This window comes from Odocoileus virginianus, chromosome 10 (genome assembly GCF_023699985.2).
Source record: "Odocoileus virginianus isolate 20LAN1187 ecotype Illinois chromosome 10, Ovbor_1.2, whole genome shotgun sequence".
Lineage (NCBI taxonomy): Eukaryota > Metazoa > Chordata > Mammalia > Artiodactyla > Cervidae > Odocoileus > Odocoileus virginianus.
The window spans coordinates 57,166,503-57,184,034 of record NC_069683.1 but is presented as its reverse complement, the minus strand read 5'-3'; the positions used below and the strand labels follow the sequence as shown (position 1 = coordinate 57,184,034).

The 17,532-nt window shown below is 36.2% G+C and overlaps 1 protein-coding gene and 1 pseudogene across 3 annotated transcripts in view; both read left to right on the top strand.

Moving 5' to 3' along the window:
• DDX10 (DEAD-box helicase 10) overlaps positions 1 to 17,532 on the top strand; it is a 291,045-nt gene that overhangs the window by 48,785 nt on the left and 224,728 nt on the right. For all 3 annotated transcript variants that reach the window (XM_020915337.2, XM_020915332.2, XM_070473615.1), the window contains exons 10-13: positions 59 to 160; positions 1,760 to 1,847; positions 4,780 to 4,868; positions 7,339 to 7,816. In XM_020915337.2, coding sequence (XP_020770996.2) covers positions 59 to 160; positions 1,760 to 1,847; positions 4,780 to 4,868; positions 7,339 to 7,816 — 757 coding nt within the window. The remainder of the gene's footprint in view (positions 1 to 58; positions 161 to 1,759; positions 1,848 to 4,779; positions 4,869 to 7,338; positions 7,817 to 17,532) is intronic.
• LOC139037265 (U6atac minor spliceosomal RNA) lies at positions 506 to 609 on the top strand (annotated as a pseudogene).

Sequence of the window (17,532 nt, the reverse complement as noted above, 5' to 3'; positions counted from 1 at the left end):
GTTAAAATGTGAAATGCAGATTGCATTAATGTGGAAGAGATTTTGTTTTTTTGTTTAGATACAAAGAAGATGGTGAAGCTTTATTAATTTTGCTTCCCTCAGAAGAAAAAGGGATGGTGCAGAAGCTTCTTCAGAAGAAAGTGCCTGTGAAGGAAATCAAGTAAGAATGACTTGCTGTCTTGATGTTATTGTTAGAAAAATGAAGGCATGAAATTATTGTGCCTAATTATGTCCACCTGATTCCCTCCTCCCTCTAATCTTTTCTGCTGTCTTATTTTGGACTTTTTGTTTGTTTTAACAACTCTTTTAGAAAATGATCAGAGGAGAATACAGGATGAAAAACAGACCTTGTTGGCATCAGGAGGCACTGATGGTTGAAAGGATTAAACCTCTTGGATGAACTTATTTTTAGGATTGTTTGTCCTTTTCAGAGGATTGTGCTCTCCTGTCCTCAAAAACGTTTAGGTTGAGTGTCAGCAGAATTGGTTGTAGGCTCATTTATATTGTGTTGTATGAAAGGAGAGAAGGTTAGCACTCCCCTTGACTAGGATGGAAGAGCCTCTCGGGCCTGACAACACTCATACGGTTAAGGCATTGCCTTGTGTTTTGGGGGGGCTTCCCTTATAGCTCAGTTGGTAAAGAATCCGCCTGCAATGCAGGAGACCCCGGTTCGATTCCTGGGTCGGGAAGATCTGCTGGAGAAGGGATAGGCTACCCACTCCAGTATTCTTGGGCTTCCCTGGTGGCTCAGCTGGTAAAGAATCCACCTGCAATGTGGGAGACCTGGGTTCGACCCCTGGGTTGGGAAGATCCCCTGCAGAAGGGAAAGGCTACCCACTCCAGTGTTCTGGTCTGGAGATTTCCATGGACCGTACAGTCCATGGGGTCGCAAAGAGTTGGACACGACTGAGCGACTTTCACTTATATTGGGGCCCTTGAGACACTCTAGCTTTATTTGGAGAAAAGTAACTTGAAGGGTGGTTAGATTTGGTGAACGAGTGGGTAAGGGTTTAGATAAAACAAGATCGGGTGTGAGCTCTGTAATTGTTGAGGCTGAATTTGAGTTTTTTACCTATGTGTATTTTGATATTTTCTATTATTAAAGAAAAACCTCATCTGCTACCACCTGTCACCACTGCAACTTTTCAGGAACAAAATTGTTTAGTCTAAAATCAGGGAAAACAAGTGGGGTTTCCTTTGTGAAATATAGAATAGATGCTTGTAAGAATTTCATTTTTTTCCCGTAATTTTCATTCTAAACCTGGCAAATTTAAGTAACAATTCTGTTATATTATGTCTGATTTCCAGATAAGGAAAACAATGTTTATATCCTTGAATGCTGTTTATTATTTGATTTTTTTTTTTTTGGATATTTGACTGAAAATGGAAATCTTATAAAAAATGACATTTGCTTTCATTTGTTCCGTTTCATTGATGTTTCACCTCCCATGAGAGGCTGCTTTCTATCTTTAAAGACTTAAGAGGAACATTGCTAATTGTGTTGTTAACCTAATCTTTTATTCAGCATGGGTTGTTTAGAGAAAATGTCTGATTTTATTTTATTTATTTATTTTTGCATTATTTGAAATATACAGAGTCAACTTTAGGTCTAGTGTAATTTCAGTCTAATCTGGGTCGTAGATGAGAAAAGATGTTATGGATTTAAAAAATACTGAGGAAAATAGCAAATAATGTATACTATTTTCACTTTCTAAAATTGAGATGTCTTAGTTTAACTTTTATCTTTTTGTTATAAAAGAATCAATCCAGAAAAACTTATAGATGTTCAGAAAAAATTGGAATCATTTTTAGCTCAAGATCAAGATTTAAAAGAAAGAGCTCAAAGGGTAAGTTATTTTTGAATTGGATACCTTCCTTGGACTAGAGCATGTAATAAAGTTCAATTGTGTCATTTCCTGCTACTTCAGATATTCAGGTAGTATACTTCTAAGATAGCTTTACCTTATTCTTTAACTTTGAGAAAGTTACATATTTCTTTCTTTCTTTAAAAAAGTTGTTTTTGGCCATGCCATCTGACATGCCGGATCTTAGCTCCCCAACCAGGGATTGAATTTATGCCCTTGTGGTAGAAGCTCACAGTCTTAACCACTGACTGCCAGGGAAGTCCAAAAATTATATATTTCTTATAGTAACTTGGAAAAATGTATATTACTTGTCCATAATTTTGTCAGATATATAGAAAATCCACTTAATGATTATTAAGTATACAAGATAACTTGATAAAGTTATCAACTTGGTTTCTTCAGTAAAGTTGTTATTAACTTTTGACTGTACTCTCTTGACTTTAAAATTAATAGGTTAAATTTCCAGAAAGCATAGCATTCTTGCTAAATTGTCTTTAGAAATGAGGTTTAGTCTATAAAAGTGACGTAATATTCCCAAACTGCTTTTTTGGACTTATAAGTCCTCTTGATTAGCAAATACCCAGGGAAATGTCACTTTTAGTTATACTTATTTTTTTGTTCTTAGAGTACCCGGCAGTAGATTCTTTGGAGAAGAAAGATGTGAAATTATTTTGCATTGTGCTTACAGTGGTTTAGTATTTGAATTGACAAATATTTGAATCCCTGTTACGAAACTCTTCATTTACAGCCCTCTTTTATTTATATTTTAGTTATGAGATCTACATAGGAAACCTATATGTGCATTTCCTGTAACACATCAACAGCAGTTAGACAGTAAGTAGGGATTCAGAGATTGGGAAGAAGGAAATAAAGAGGAGGAATGGAAAGGCCATGCTGAATAGGTAGAGGAGCCTGAGCAGAAAAGTCAGGAGTTAGTCTTTTGGGTTAATGGTTTTGAAATTGGATATTCAAAGCAAAGAAGTTTTAAAAGATCTTACACTTAAAAAGTTAACTGGTTATTTTTTATCAAATTATCACTATGCTTAAGATGAAAGTTAAATTCAGATGCTTAGTATGTGATAGGCCCTTAGCCATAGCATGACCCTATATGACAGTTTGATGTGTATTATTATTTAATCTTCCCAATAACCTTTGAGGTAGGTGATAATTGATTTGATTTTGTAGATGGGAAAACAGGAGCTTGAGAAAATTAAAAATTGTCCAGGGTGATGTATCTATTAAGTGATAGACCTAAGATTTAAATCCAGGTCTGACTTTCTTTAGAACTTCCACAATATATCAGAAATTAATTCTAAAATATAAGAGAAAAACATGAAATTCATTCTAAAATATATAAATAAAAAACATTCAAACTTATGTAAGCTCACTTTACCTGAAATCTAATGAAAATAGTCTTTAAACAGATTGTTTTTCTTAAAACTTTTGGGCATATATTTGGGCATGAAAACATTTATGTGCATGTTTCATTTACCAGCATACTTTAAGCTTGGAGTTAAATCTTTTAGAAGCTTAGGAAGTAGTATGCACAATTTGAAAATAGTGTTCGTGAATTCTGATGTTGTGACTTACTGCATACCTGGCTCATGCAGTTATCAATCAGGAAATATGAAAAACTGGAAGGATGTTGTTTCAGTGGTTTCTGCATACAGCAAATGAACCTTCTAGAACAAGATTATAGAAAAGCACATTGAAATAAGTGATGTGATTTATTGGGTGTCATGCATGGTTTAGCAGAATGGTTAACTGTTGGCAGCTGCAGCAAGCTATCTGATTTCACAGAAGTGATTTTCTAGCTTTTGATTATAATCTGGATAGAACAAAAACGATAAGCAACTGGGGTGATTTCTTGTGGGTGATTGTAGGTGGAAAATTATCCTTGAATTATTCATTTTAACGCCTATGGAGACAGGGAAAATGGTTTGGAGATTAATGTAAATGGTTTGAAGAAAGGATTATTGTAAAGTTAGAAGAAATGTGAAGTTTAGGAAATATAGAAATGGGAATTAAATATACTTTACAAAGCTTAATTTTAAAATAAAAAATAGAACTTCTTTTTGATGTATTTCACCATCTTTGCTGCTTGTTTGTTTTTCAGACTGACAAAGCATTTAGGACCATGTTTACTTTTTAGTTTGCAATGGTTCTTGGCATAAAGATAGTTTACTTTTATTTTAAATACAAACAGAAGAAAATATTGCAAGTTAATGACAAACTGCTTGAAATTATAATGATGAATTACTTGAAATTTCAGTAAAGAATTTATTAAACTTTATAAAAGTTTATCCCTGAACTTTTCCTGTTATGATTTTATTAAGCTTAAGTACAGTAAAATTTTATTTTGTTGTAATAGTTTTATAAACAAGGATGCTTTCCAGTAATAATTATTATTAATAACTGGTATTCATTGATATTTAATGTATTTCAGAAGAAATGCTCAAGTAGTCTACATGCATTTTTCTCGTTTAGTTCTCATTACACTCAAAGTAGAAGGTACTTTTATATTATCTTGATAGATGAGGAAACTGACAGAGAAATAATAAACTTGCTCAGCTTGTAAGATGTGGAACTCAGATTTCAACTGCATTATTCCAAAACCTCTATTTTTTCCCATTAATGTGCCTGCATGATTTTAACTTATAGAATAGCTTTTTGAGAAGTTTATATTTTATGTTCAGTTGGCTTGATGAAACCAAATTTTATAGTCTTTTCTCAGATTACAATTCTAAAGAGGTAGTTTTTTGTTGTTTTTATGGAACAGAGATATACTCAGCTATTTTTGAGAGTTTTCACTGCTGTTGAATTTATTCCTTTGATTACTTTCTCTTATCTCAGTTAAAATTCATTTTCCATGTCTGACTGTTATGTCATATACCTCAACCGTTTTTGTTTACAGTGTTTTGTCTCCTACATACGTTCAGTGTATCTGATGAAGGATAAAGAAATATTTGATGTGAGCAAGTTACCTATACCTGACTATGCCCTGTAAGTATTCATATTATAGTTTTGCTTGTGAGTCCTTAGAGTTAGAGGGAATTCGTTTGAAACCTGGTTCTGAGAATCCTAGTTTAAACCTCTTCATGTTACCTTAAAAGAATCTGTTGAAGATTTGCAGAGAAAAAGACTGTATAAGCTGTAGGGAACTTGTTGACTTTTCAGTTCAGTCAGGAACTTCAATCAGAAAGAAATTTCTTACTTGTGAGTATAAATTCCTAAAACTTAGGCTGGCAGTTTCCTGTAGTTTGGTCTTAAAGGAGATGGAGCACAGTTGACCGGCATTCTTTGAAATCTTGAAATGTCTTGTTTTCTAAGAAGCTGACCTGGTTTACCACACATGGTTCTTTTCATGCTTTGGATGCAGGTCTCTCCGTTGGTCCTTCCCTTATTTTAGTTCGGTGTCCCATGCTGCTTGTTGCCTGGGTATTCTCTGTGTCTTGGTGTTCCTTACTGGTGCTCACAGATACCATGGTAAAACATCTGTCTTTAGTAATTGCTATTGCTGTTATAGGAAAATGGAACTCTTGGTCTTGTTTTGGCTAGTATTTGAAGGATATTTTTCCCCTAATCTTTTCAGGAGCGTCCATTTTTCAGTGGGGTTCTACCTGTGGGAAAAGCAGTGACAGAATCCTAGAAAAGCACCCTTGGGGTTACTCATACTTTGAATGTCAGCTTGAAATCTAATCTGGGATGAAATATGTACTTTCACAGCAAAGTCTGTGTATTTGGCCTGCTTTCCAGGAATTTGAGTGCCTTTACCTTTAAGTTGAGTCTAATAAAAGCTTGTATCTGGGTGAGCTGCTATTTTCTGTTCTTCATGTTAGATTGCAAGTTCAGTATAACAGGTAATTTGTCAGTTATAAGATTTTAGAACCACTTAATTTGCAAGTTAACAAAGTAAGGTCACTGACTTTTTGTTTAGGTAATGGATAGCAAATCGGATACCATGGAAACGTGTTTGTTTATCTCTTTACCAGTTACTAATTTTACAGTTTCTGAATATGATTCATAGTTTAGATTATTAGCTGATTTTTTGTCCTTTATGACGTTCTATCCTGGTTTTCTCTTTGACATAGCTGAGATATTAGCAAACAGGAGAGACACGGGTCTTTAATGCTTCCCTCCTCCAGGGAATTTTTCTTACCCAGGGATTGAACCCGCATCTCTTAAGTCTCCTGCATTGGCAGGTAATTCTTTACCACTAGCGCCCCCTGGGAAGCATGGTACAGCTTAAGTTGGAGTTTTAATTTCTGATGGATACTGAATTTGTGATCCTAACTGTATCCCTATAACAGTAATAATGACAAGTGCTCAGAAGTGGCTGCATACATGCTAGGCACTATTTTAGATGCACTATATCTATGAGCTCATTTTTACAGCAGTCTCATAATGTAGGTACTCTTGTCATGCCATCTTGCAAATAAGAGAGCTGAGGTATAGAGAGGTTTAATTATGTCCTTGATCACACAGCTAGTAGCTGACAGAGCCAGGGTTTGAACTTCAATAGTTCTGTTTCTGAATCCAGGTTTTACAACTACACCCATCAGTTTCTGTGAATCATGTCTTAGGAAAAAGGTAGTGGATTCATTTTGTAATGTTAGCTTTTTATTAAACGCTTATTTCCAGTGCATCTGTGGGAACTTAGACGCTTGGAAAGATCTAAGCATAAAGTAAGTCTTGATCTTAGAAGGAGAAAATAAGATTTTTTTTTTCTTTTTTTGGTCTCAGGTTTAAATATCCATTTTTATAGAGGTTATTATGCCATGTTAAATGTCTTAGAAGAGAGGATGATAATGCTTGAATTCATTCCTTGCAGAGAACATATGTTCTTTCATGGCCATGTCTTTTCCAGCTTTAATATTATTTATTTTTAATTGGAGTATGAATGCTTCCATTGTTGTGTTAGTTTCTGCTGTACCACAATGTGGATCAGCTGTTTGTATACATGTGTCTGCTCCCTCTTGAGCCTCCCTCCCACCTCCTCCCCTGAGCTTTTAGTATTTATATTTTTATGTAAATAAAAATATATTTTACAAAGTGTTTTCATATAGTTAGTGCATCAGCTATTTACAACAACTGAGATAGGCCTGGTAGATTTTTTTTTTTTTTGGTAGATATTTTTGTCTTGTATTAATATTTGAGAAAGCTGAAGCTGAGAGAGTTATACTGGCAATAGACAGATCTAGTAGTTGTTTTTTTCTGGTCTTATGCTCTTTATTTTGTTACTCATGTTAACCACCTAATGGAAAACAGACATCTCCGATATTTTGTGACAAGTATTCAGTATCTTTTAAAGGATCACCTGACCTGTCAAGGTGGAGTTATATCTCAGAAGGACATTTTCTTTTTAAAAAAAGCTCTAAAATATCTGAACTCCTGAGGAACCATTTCATAATAAATTCATAAACACAACCATCAGTGTGTTGAGATAACTCTTTTCCTTTGCTCATAACTTAAGGTCTCTTGGTCTTGCTGTGGCACCACGGATAAGATTTCTTCAGAGAACGCAAAAGCAACCCAGCAAGGAACTGGTAGTAAGTGAAGATAATAAAGTAATTGAGCCGAGGGCTCCCTCCCTCACCAATGATGAAGTGGAAGAATTTAGAGCCTACTTCAATGAAAAAATGTCTATTCTTCAGAAAGGTGGGAAGAGACCAGAAGGGACAGGTTACAGACCGACTAGTGGCATTAGTGGTAAAGAAGAAGAAGAGAAAGAAGGTGAAGAAGAAATGGACGAGAAACTGAGAAGAGCCCAAGGATCTCCACTTGAGTCTGTCCCTGGCAGTGAAGAGTCACAGAAGAACAGGGAAGCCGCTGTGCCGTTCTTGGGCAGAGATGACGAGGAGGAGGAGGACGACTGCCTCGAGACTGACTTCTTTAAAGTGAAGCGGCACAACGTGTTTGGGTTGGATCTTAAGGAGAATAAGACACTGCAGGTAAGTTTACCTCCAATGGAGGATTGGGGGTCGGGGGGTGCTTTTATTTCCTTACCACTCTTATGATGTGCTGCTTTTTGCCTTTGAGGAAGTATGGGAAAGTAACCCAGCAGAAATTTGTAGAATGACTTAATTTGCTGTAAACTCTCCCATCTACATCTTTAGAGATGGAATAGGTGCCAAAGAATTCTCATGTTTCATAATTTTGGGAACTCTTGAGATTGACAGCTGTAATCTTCTCATTTATTGGCTTTCTGATGCATATTTTAAAAGTAGCCAGAGTCATGATTATAATATTAAGTAAGATGATAGGGTTCTGTGGTTTATGATGTGAGGCTCCTTCATTGTGATTCTTAACATAGTACTTTCTGATTTAAATAATTACAAATATCCCTTAAAACAATTCAGTCTCTCTAAACTTTTAATGAAACATTTCGTTTTGGGCACCAATCCATAATTTGAAATAGAAAGCCAGCAGTTCTATTTAAAGACCACTTATGAAGGTTTATTAAAAGTTTCATGTTTCTCACTAGGCATCTGCTAGGAGGAATAAAAGAGATAATCCAGGTAAAGCACCTGTTTCCTGGGATACTTGAATGTGCACAGTAAATTTATGTTTCTCTGCCCTTCCCTTATTTTTCTTTTAATTTTGTAATCCTTATCCTTGATCATTTCTTTAGACAGCATTTGAATGAAGAGTGAACCTGAACTCTCACTCTTGATACATTGCTGAGATTCACAATAGGGAACACTAACGTTTGAACTATGAGACTTGGATAGGTGTTTTTTTTAAGTAACTAAATGGCAATTTAAAAAGTAGCAAACATGCTTACTGAGTATTTAATATGTATCAGGAATTTTCTAAGCATTATCTCATATGGTCCTTGTTTAATCCCTCTGAAGTAGGTACTCTATCATTATACAAGTAAGAGGAAAAAGCTGAGATATAGAGATAGTAAAATAGTGAGATGCATAATTAGTTATTGGCAAAGTTGGAGTTTGAATGTAGGTATTCTGACTCTAGTATTCATGTCTTGACCAATAATCTGATTTTTGAAGTTTGATTTAAATTTTCACTTATGTTTTCTTTTGGATGTTCTATAGTTTTAGCAGTTGAATATAGGGCTAGCATTCATTTCAGTTTAATTTTTGTATCTGGTGTGAGGGAAGAGCTGAGGTTCCAGGTGCTCCCTCCTTGCTAGGCAGTTGTCTCGTTGAACCAGAACTCTTTTTGAAGTCACTGCACTTTTTCCATTCTACTTACCTTGACTCTGTGTTGAAAATTGGTTGACCATGTCTGTGTAGGTCTGTGTGTTGACTCACTTAGGCTCCATACAGCTGTCCTTTCAGCAGTAGCACCGTTGTCAGTTAGTACAGCTTTATAGGAAGTCTCAGATCAGTACCAGTCTTCAAACTTCATATTTTAAAAATTTGTTTTGGCTATTTTTTAGACCATTGCATTTCCATGTAAGTTTTTGAATCAGCTAGTAAGATTTTACAAAAAGTCTTATAGTATTTTCATTGAGATTACATTGAATCTAGAAATCCATTTGGGGAGAATTGACATCTTAACAGTACTGACTCTTCTGATTCATGAATATGACATATCTTTCCATTTATTTAGGCCCTCTTTAGTGTCTTTTAGCATTTTGAAATTATTTTAAGCATGTGCATATTCTGTTAGATTCTGTTAGATTCATCTCTTACTGTTTTATTTTCAATGCTATCATAAATGATACTTTAAAAATTTCAGTTTCCATTTTATGTTGCTAGAATATAGAAGTACAGTTTTTATACACTGCTCATTCTAAACTGTCCTATTAAGTTATTGTGGCTGTTTTTGGAGATTCTTTGGATTTCTTTTGGGTTTTCATTTTCTCTGTAGCTGGTCATGGTATTTGTGAATAAAGATGGTTTCATTTCTTCCTTTCCTATCTGTATGTCATTATTACATTTTCTTGTTTGATTACACTGCATGTTGAATAGCAGTGAGAATGGGCATCATTATCTTGTGCTTAGTGAGGGAAAACATTCAGTCCTTTACCATTACATCTGATGTTACCCATAGGTTTTTTGTAAATGCTTTTAATGGGTTGAGAAAGTTCATTCTATTTCTGGCTGATTTAGTGTTTTTATTAGAAATGGATGATGAATTTTGTCAGATGCTTTTTATGCAACATTAGTGTGAACATAGAATTGTTGTTATTTATTCTGTTGGCCAAGAGAATGCATTGGTCATAGCAAACACCCTCTTCCAACAACACAAGAGACAGCTCTACACATGGACATCATCAGATGGTCAATACCAAAATCAAATTGACTGTATTTTTTGCAGTCGAAGATGGATAAGGTCTATACAGTCAGCAAAAATAAGACCAGAAGCTGACTGTAGCTCAGATCATGAACTCCTTATTGCAAAATTCAGACTTAAATTGAAGAAAGTAGGGAAAACCCCTAGACGATTCAGGTATGACCTAAATCAAATCCCTTAAGATTATACAGTGGAAGTAACAAATAGATTCAAGGGATTAGATGGTAGAGTGCCTGAAGAACTATGGAATGGAGGTTCATAACATTGTACAGGAGGTGGTGATCAGAACCATCCCCAAGAAAAATAAATGCAATAAGGCAAAATGGCAGTCTGAGGAGGCCTTACAAATAGCTGAGAAAAGAAGAGAAGTGAAAATCAAAGGAGAAAAGGAATGATATACCCATCTGAATGCAGAGTTCTAAAGAATAGTAAGTAAAAATAAGAAAGCCTTCCTAAGTGAACAATGCAAAGAAATAGAGGAAAACAATAAAATGGGAAGACTGGAGATCTCTTCAAGAAAATTAGAGATAAGGGAACATTTCATGCAAAGATGGGCGCAATAAAGAACAGAAACAGTATGAACCCATCAGAAGCAGAAGATATTAAGGATAGGTGGCAAGAATACATAGAATGACTATACAAAAAAAAGATCTTAATGACCCAGATAACCATGATGGTGTGATCAGTTCACCTAGAGCCAGACATCTTAAGAGTGTGAAGTCAAGTGGGTCTTGATTTATTTTATTTATTTATTTTTATTATTATTTTTTTAATTAGTTGGAGGTTAATTACCTTACATCATTACAGTAGTTTTTGTTATACATTGAAATGAATTAGCCATGGATTTACAAGTATTCCCCATCCCAGTCCCCCCTCCCACCTCCCTCTCCACCCGATCCCTCTGGGTCTTCCCAGTGCATCAGGCCCGAGCAGTTGTCTCATGTACCCAACCTGGGCTGGTGATCTGTTTCACCCTAGATAATATACATGTTTCGATGCTGTTCTCTTGAAACATCCCACCCTCGCCTTCTCCCAGAGTCCACAAGTCTGTTCTATGCATCTGAGTCTCTTTTTCTGTTTTGCATATAGGGTTATCGTTACCATCTTTCTAAAGTCCATATATATGTGTTAGTATACTGTAATGGTCTTTATCTTTCTGGCTTACTTCACTCTGTATAATGGGCTCCAGTTTCATCCATCTCATTAGAACTGATTCAAATGAATTCTTTTTAATGGCTGAGTAATATTCCATGGTGTATATGTACCACAGCTTCCTCATCCATTTGTCTGCTGATGGGCATCTAGGTTGCTTCCATGTCCTGGCTATTATAAACAGTGCTGCGATGAACATGGGGGTGCACGTGTCTCTTTCAGATCTGGTTTCCTTGGTGTGTATGCCCAGAAGTGGGATTGCTGGGTCATATGGCAGTTCTATTTCCAGCTTTTTAAGAAATCTCCACACTGTTTTCCATAGTGGCTGTACTAATTTGCATTCCCACCAACAGTGTAAGAGGGTTCCCTTTTCTCCACACCCTCTCCAGCATTTATTGCTTGTAGACTTTTGGATAGCAGCCATCCTGACTGGCGTATAATGGTACCTCATTGTGGTTTTGATTTGCATTTCTCTGATAATGAGTGATGTTGAGCATCTTTTCATGTGTTTGTTAGCCATCTGTATGTCTTCCTTGGAGAAATGTCTGTTGAGTTCTTTGGCCCATTTTTGATTGGGTCATTTATTTTTCTGGAGTTGAGCTGGAGGAGTTGCTTGTATATTTTTGAGATTAATCCTTTGTCTGTTGCTTCGTTTGCTATTATTTTCTCCCAATCTGAGGACTGTCTTTTCACCTTGCTTATAGTTTCCTTTGTTGTGCAAAAGCTTTTAAGTTTCATTAGGTCCCATTTGTTTATTTTTGCTTTTATTTCTGAAATTCTGGGATGTGGGTCATAGAGGATCCTGCTGTGATTTATGTCGGAGAGTGTTTTGCCTATGTTCTCCTCTAGGAGTTTGATAGTTTCTGGTCTTACATTTAGATCTTTAATCCATTTTGAGTTTATTTTTGTGTATGGTGTTAGAAAGTGTTCTAGTTTCATTCTTTTACAGGTGGTTGACCAGTTTTCCCAGCACCACTTGTTAAAGAGGTTATCTTTTTTCCATTGTATATCCTTGCCTCCTTTGTCGAAGATAAGGTGACCACAGGTTTGTGGATTTATCTCTGGGCTTTCTATTCTGTTCCATTGATCTATATTTCTGTCTTTGTGCCAGTACCATACTGTCTTGATGACTGTGGCTTTGTAGTAGAGCCTGAAGTCAGGCAGATTGATTCCTCCAGTTCCATTCTTCTTTCTCAGGATTACTTTGGCTATTTGAGGTTTTTTGTATTTCCATACAAATTGTGAAATTATTTGTTCTAGTTCTGTGAAAAATACTGTTGGTAGTTTGATAGGGATTGCATTGAATCTATAGATTACTTTGGGTAGTATAGCCATTTTGACAATATTGATTCTTCCAGTCCATGAACACGGTATATTTCTCCATCTGTTTGTGTCCTCTTTGATTTCTTTCATCAGTGTTTTATAGTTTTCTATGTATAGGTCTCTTGTTTCTTTAGGTAGATATACTCCTAAGTATTTTATTCTTTTTGTTGCAATGGTGAATGGTATTGTTTCCTTAATTTCTCTTTCTGTTTTCTCATTGTTAGTGTATTGGAATGCAAGAGATTTCTGTGTGTTAATTTTATATCCTGCAACTTGACTGTATTCAGTTGATTAGCTCTAGTAATTTTCTGGTAGAGTCTTTAGGGTTTTCTATGTAGAGGATCATGTCATCTGCAAACAGAGAGAGTTTCACTTCTTCTTTTCCTATCTGGATTCCTTTTACTTCTTTTTCTGCCCTGATTGCTGTGGCCAACACTTCCAAAACTATGTTGAATAGTAGTGGTGAGAGTGGGCACCCTTGTCTTGTTCCTGATTTCAGGGGAAATGCTTTCAATTTTTCACCATTGAGGGTGATGCTTGCTGTGGGTTTGTCATATATAGCTTTTATTATGTTGAGGTATGTTCCTTCTATTCCTGCTTTCTGGAGAGTTTTAATCATAAATGGATGTTGAATTTTGTCAAAGGCTTTTTCTGCATCTATTGAGATAATCATATGGTTTTTATCTTTCAATTTGTTAATGTGGTGTATTACATTGATTGACTTGCGGATATTAAAGAATCCTTGCATTCCTGGGATAAAGCCCACTTGGTCATGATGAATGATTTTTTTAATATGTTGTTGGATTCTGTTTGCTAGAATTTTGTTAAGGATTTTTGCATCTATGTTCATCAGTGATATTGGCCTGTAGTTTTCTTTTTTTGTGGCATCTTTGTCTGGTTTTGGAATTAAGGTGATGGTGGCCTCATAGAATGAGTTTGGAAGTTTACCTTCTTCTGCAATTTTCTGGAAGAGTTTGAGTAAGATAGGTGTTAGCTCTTCTCTAAATTTTTGGTAGAATTCAGCTGTGAAGCCATCTGGTCCTGGGCTTTTGTTTGCTGGAAGATTTCTGATTACAGTTTCGATTTCCTTGCTTGTGATCATTTTGTTAAGATCTTCTATTTCTTCCTGGTTCAGTTTTGGAAAGTTATACTTCTCTAAGAACTTGTCCATTTCTTCCAAGTTGTCCATTTTATTGGCATAGAGCTGCTGGTAGTAGTCTCTTATGATCCTTTGTATTTCAGTGTTGTCTGTTGTGATCTCTCCATTTTCATTTCTAATTTTGTTAATTTGGTTCTTCTCCCTTTGTTTCTTAATGAGTCTTGCTAATGGTTTGTCAATTTTGTTTATTTTTTCAAAAAACCAGCTTTTAGCTTTGTTAATTTTTGCTATGATCTCTTTAGTTTCTTTTGCATTTATTTCTGCCCTAATTTTTAAGATTTCTTTCCTTCTACTAACCCTGGGGTTCTTCATTTCTTCTTCCTCTAGTTGCTTTAGGTGTAGAGTTAGGTTATTTATTTGACTTTTTTCTTGTTTCTTGAGGTAGGCCTGTAATGCTATGAATCTTCCTCTTAGCACTGCTTTTACAGTGTCCCATAGGTTTTGGGTTGTTGTGTTTTCATTTTCATTCATTTCTATGCATATTTTGAATTCTTTTTTGATTTCTTCTATGATTTGTTGGTTATTCAGAAGGGTGTTGTTTAGCCTCCATATGTTTGAATTTTTAATAATTTTTTTCCTGTAATTGAGATCTAATCTTACTGCACTGTGGTCAGAAAAGATGACTGGAATGATTTCAATCTTTTTGAATTTACCAAGATTAGATTTATGGCCCAGGATGTGATCTATTCTGGAGAAGGTTCCGTGTGCACTTGAGAAAAAGGTGAAGTTGATTGTTTTGGGGTCTTGATTTATTCCAACATGTGGGAGCTGGGATTTTTCTGCCTCCTGTCCCGACTCCTTTCCCCTTTCTCTTCCTCCTTGCCGTCTTTGTTCTTTCCTCCTGGCAGTGATTACTGAGGGCCTACGAGATGCCAGGGGCTGAGCTAGGTTCTTAGTAAGTTTCAGAGGCTTATACTTAAACAGATTACTAAACTGAAATTTCAGTACAAATTTTGGGTTTCTGTTCATATTGATTCTTGAAACCAAATATTTTAAAATATTAACCTTGGCACTGCAGTAGAGAAGGCATCAATGAGAGAAGTTGAGCCTTAAAGGATGGATATGAGTTTAACATATTGTCCTAGAGATCTCTGAGACTGTCCTCAGTTCTTTTTGTTCTTTTTACTTTATTCTGCTCTTCAGCAGTTGTTTCCACCATTTTATCTTCCAGCTCACTAATCTGTTCTTCTGCTATTGCTAGAGCCTATTATACAGAATGAAGTAAGTCAGAAAGAGAAAGACAAATATTGTATACTAACACATATATATGGAATCTAGAAAGATGGTACTGAAGAATTTATTTGCAGGGCAGCCGTGGAGAAACAGACATAGGGAACAAACTCTGCACCTGGGGAGAGGGGAGGAGAGGGTGAGATATATGGAGAGAATAAGATGGAAACTTACATTACCATTTGTAAAATAGATAGCCAAGGGGAATTTGCTGCATGACTCAGGAAACGCAAACAGGGACTCTGTATCAACCTAGAGGGTGGGGTGGGGAGGGAGATGGGAGGGAGGTTCAACAGGGAGGGGACATATGCATACCTATGGCTGATTCATATTGAGGATTGACAGAAAACAACAAAATTCTGTAAAGCAGTTATCCTTCAATTAAAAAATAAATTAAAAAAAAGAATGGATATGAGTTAATAGGAAGGGGAAAAAGAACATTCAAAGCAGAGAGTACAGAATGAGCAAAACCATGGCCACAAGAAGGTGTGTTGAATGTGGGGAGCTATTTCTGATACGGTGTTCAGTTTCAGTACTGAGGCTTAGTGTCCATCTCTGTAAAATTACTCCCTGTCAGAGTTATTGAGATGCCTAGAGATAGAAAGTAACCAGTACAGTTTGTGTGTGTAGAAGAAGCATAGTTTAAGTTAGCTGTTATTTCTGCTTGATGAAATGTAATAGGAAGATAAAAGAGTTGATAGAGGTTTGCCAGTGCAGTGGCTAGACAGTGTTTGATGTAGTAGTGAAAATAAAACTTTTTTTGAATCTGGACGCATTATAGAAAGAAAAAGTGATATATTTTATTTATTCTAGGTATAATAGTATCAGAAAATAAGACTACTTTTTTTATTTTAGCATAGTTGGTAGACCAGTTTTCACATTTTCAGTGTCCTGCATTGATCTGGACAGTCCTAAGCCGTATTCTGATACCACAGGTCCAGCTGATGTTTTAGCCAGATATTTAAGGAGTTTATAATTTGGTATATTTAGACTGTAACTAGGCAAATACAGTGCCCTTTAGAAATGAATAATTTGCTTATAAATAAAACTAAAAATGATGTTGATAGTAGCTATATTATGTGGAGTCATTAAATGAAATTCATAATTATATGAATATTTTTCTGGCTGCAGTTCTCTGTCCAGTTAACCGGCAGTGTTCTTGTGGATATTAATACTGTACAGTATACCTCTCAAAAATATTATATAGAAGATATTAGGTTATGGATATTGTTTATATGTTTTAAGACTGTTGATTTAAAAATGGACATTTTTAAATGGACTGTTGACAAAGGAATGATAAAGAGATGTACATATATAAAGTGGAATATTATTCATAAAAAAGAATGAAGTAATGCCATTTTCAGCATCATAGATAAACCTAGAGATTGTCATACTGAATGAAGGAAGTCAGGCAGGGAAAGACAAATGTCATGATATTGTTTATGTGTGGAATCTAAAAAAATGTTACAAATGAACTTATTTACAAAATGGAAATAGAGTTACAGATGTGGAAAACAACCTTATGGGGTTACCATGGGGGAAGGCAGGGGAAGGGATAAATCGAGAGATTGAGATTGACATATACACACTGCTTTGTATAAAATGGGCTCCCCTGGTTAGCTTAGCTGGTAAAGAATCTGCCTGCACTGCAGGAGACCCTGGTTCGATTCCTGGGTTGGGACGGTCCCCTGGAGAAGGGATAGGCTCCACGCCAGTATTCTGGTCTGGAGAATTCCATGGACTGTGTCCATGGGGTCACATAGTATTGGACATGACTGAGTGACTTTCACTTTCATGTATAAAATAGATAACTAATGAGGACCTGGACTTTCCAGGTGGCGCTAGTGGTAAAGAATCTACCTGCCAATACAGGAGACTCGAGATGTGGGTTCGATCCCTGGGTCAGGAATATCCCTTGGAGGAGGGCCTGGCACCCACTCCAGTATTCTTGCCTGGAGAATCCTATGGACAGAGGAGCCTGCCAGGCTAGAGTCCTTAGGATGAGGAAGAGTTGGACATAAATGAAGTGACTTAGCATGCAATAAAGGATCTACTGACTAGCATCGGGAACTCTACCTAATACTCTGTAATGACCTATATGGGAAAACAATCTTGAAAAGCGTGAATATATGTGTATCTGCCTGCCCTCTTAGTGCAGTGGGCAGTGTCAGTCTCATCATCTGCAGATCTCAGTTAGAACCTCAGGGAGGGCGGACCATTCTTTGTGCTTCTCGGTGGCTCGGCTGGTGAAGAGTCCGCCTGCAATGCGGGAGACCTGGGTTCAGTCCCTGGGTCAGGAAGATCTTCTGGAGGAGGGAGCAGCTACCCACTCCAGTATGCTGGCCTATGGAACTCTGTGGACCATATAGACTGTGAGGTCACCAAGAGTCAGACACAACTGAGCGACTTTCACGTTCATATTATATAGGACTTCCCTGATACAGTGGAAACTTAGTACGCTGTTGTTAATCAGCTATACTCTGATCAAAATTAAAAAAATGGACTTTAGGGAAAGTAATGCCCTTGTTCGAGGAGTGGTTG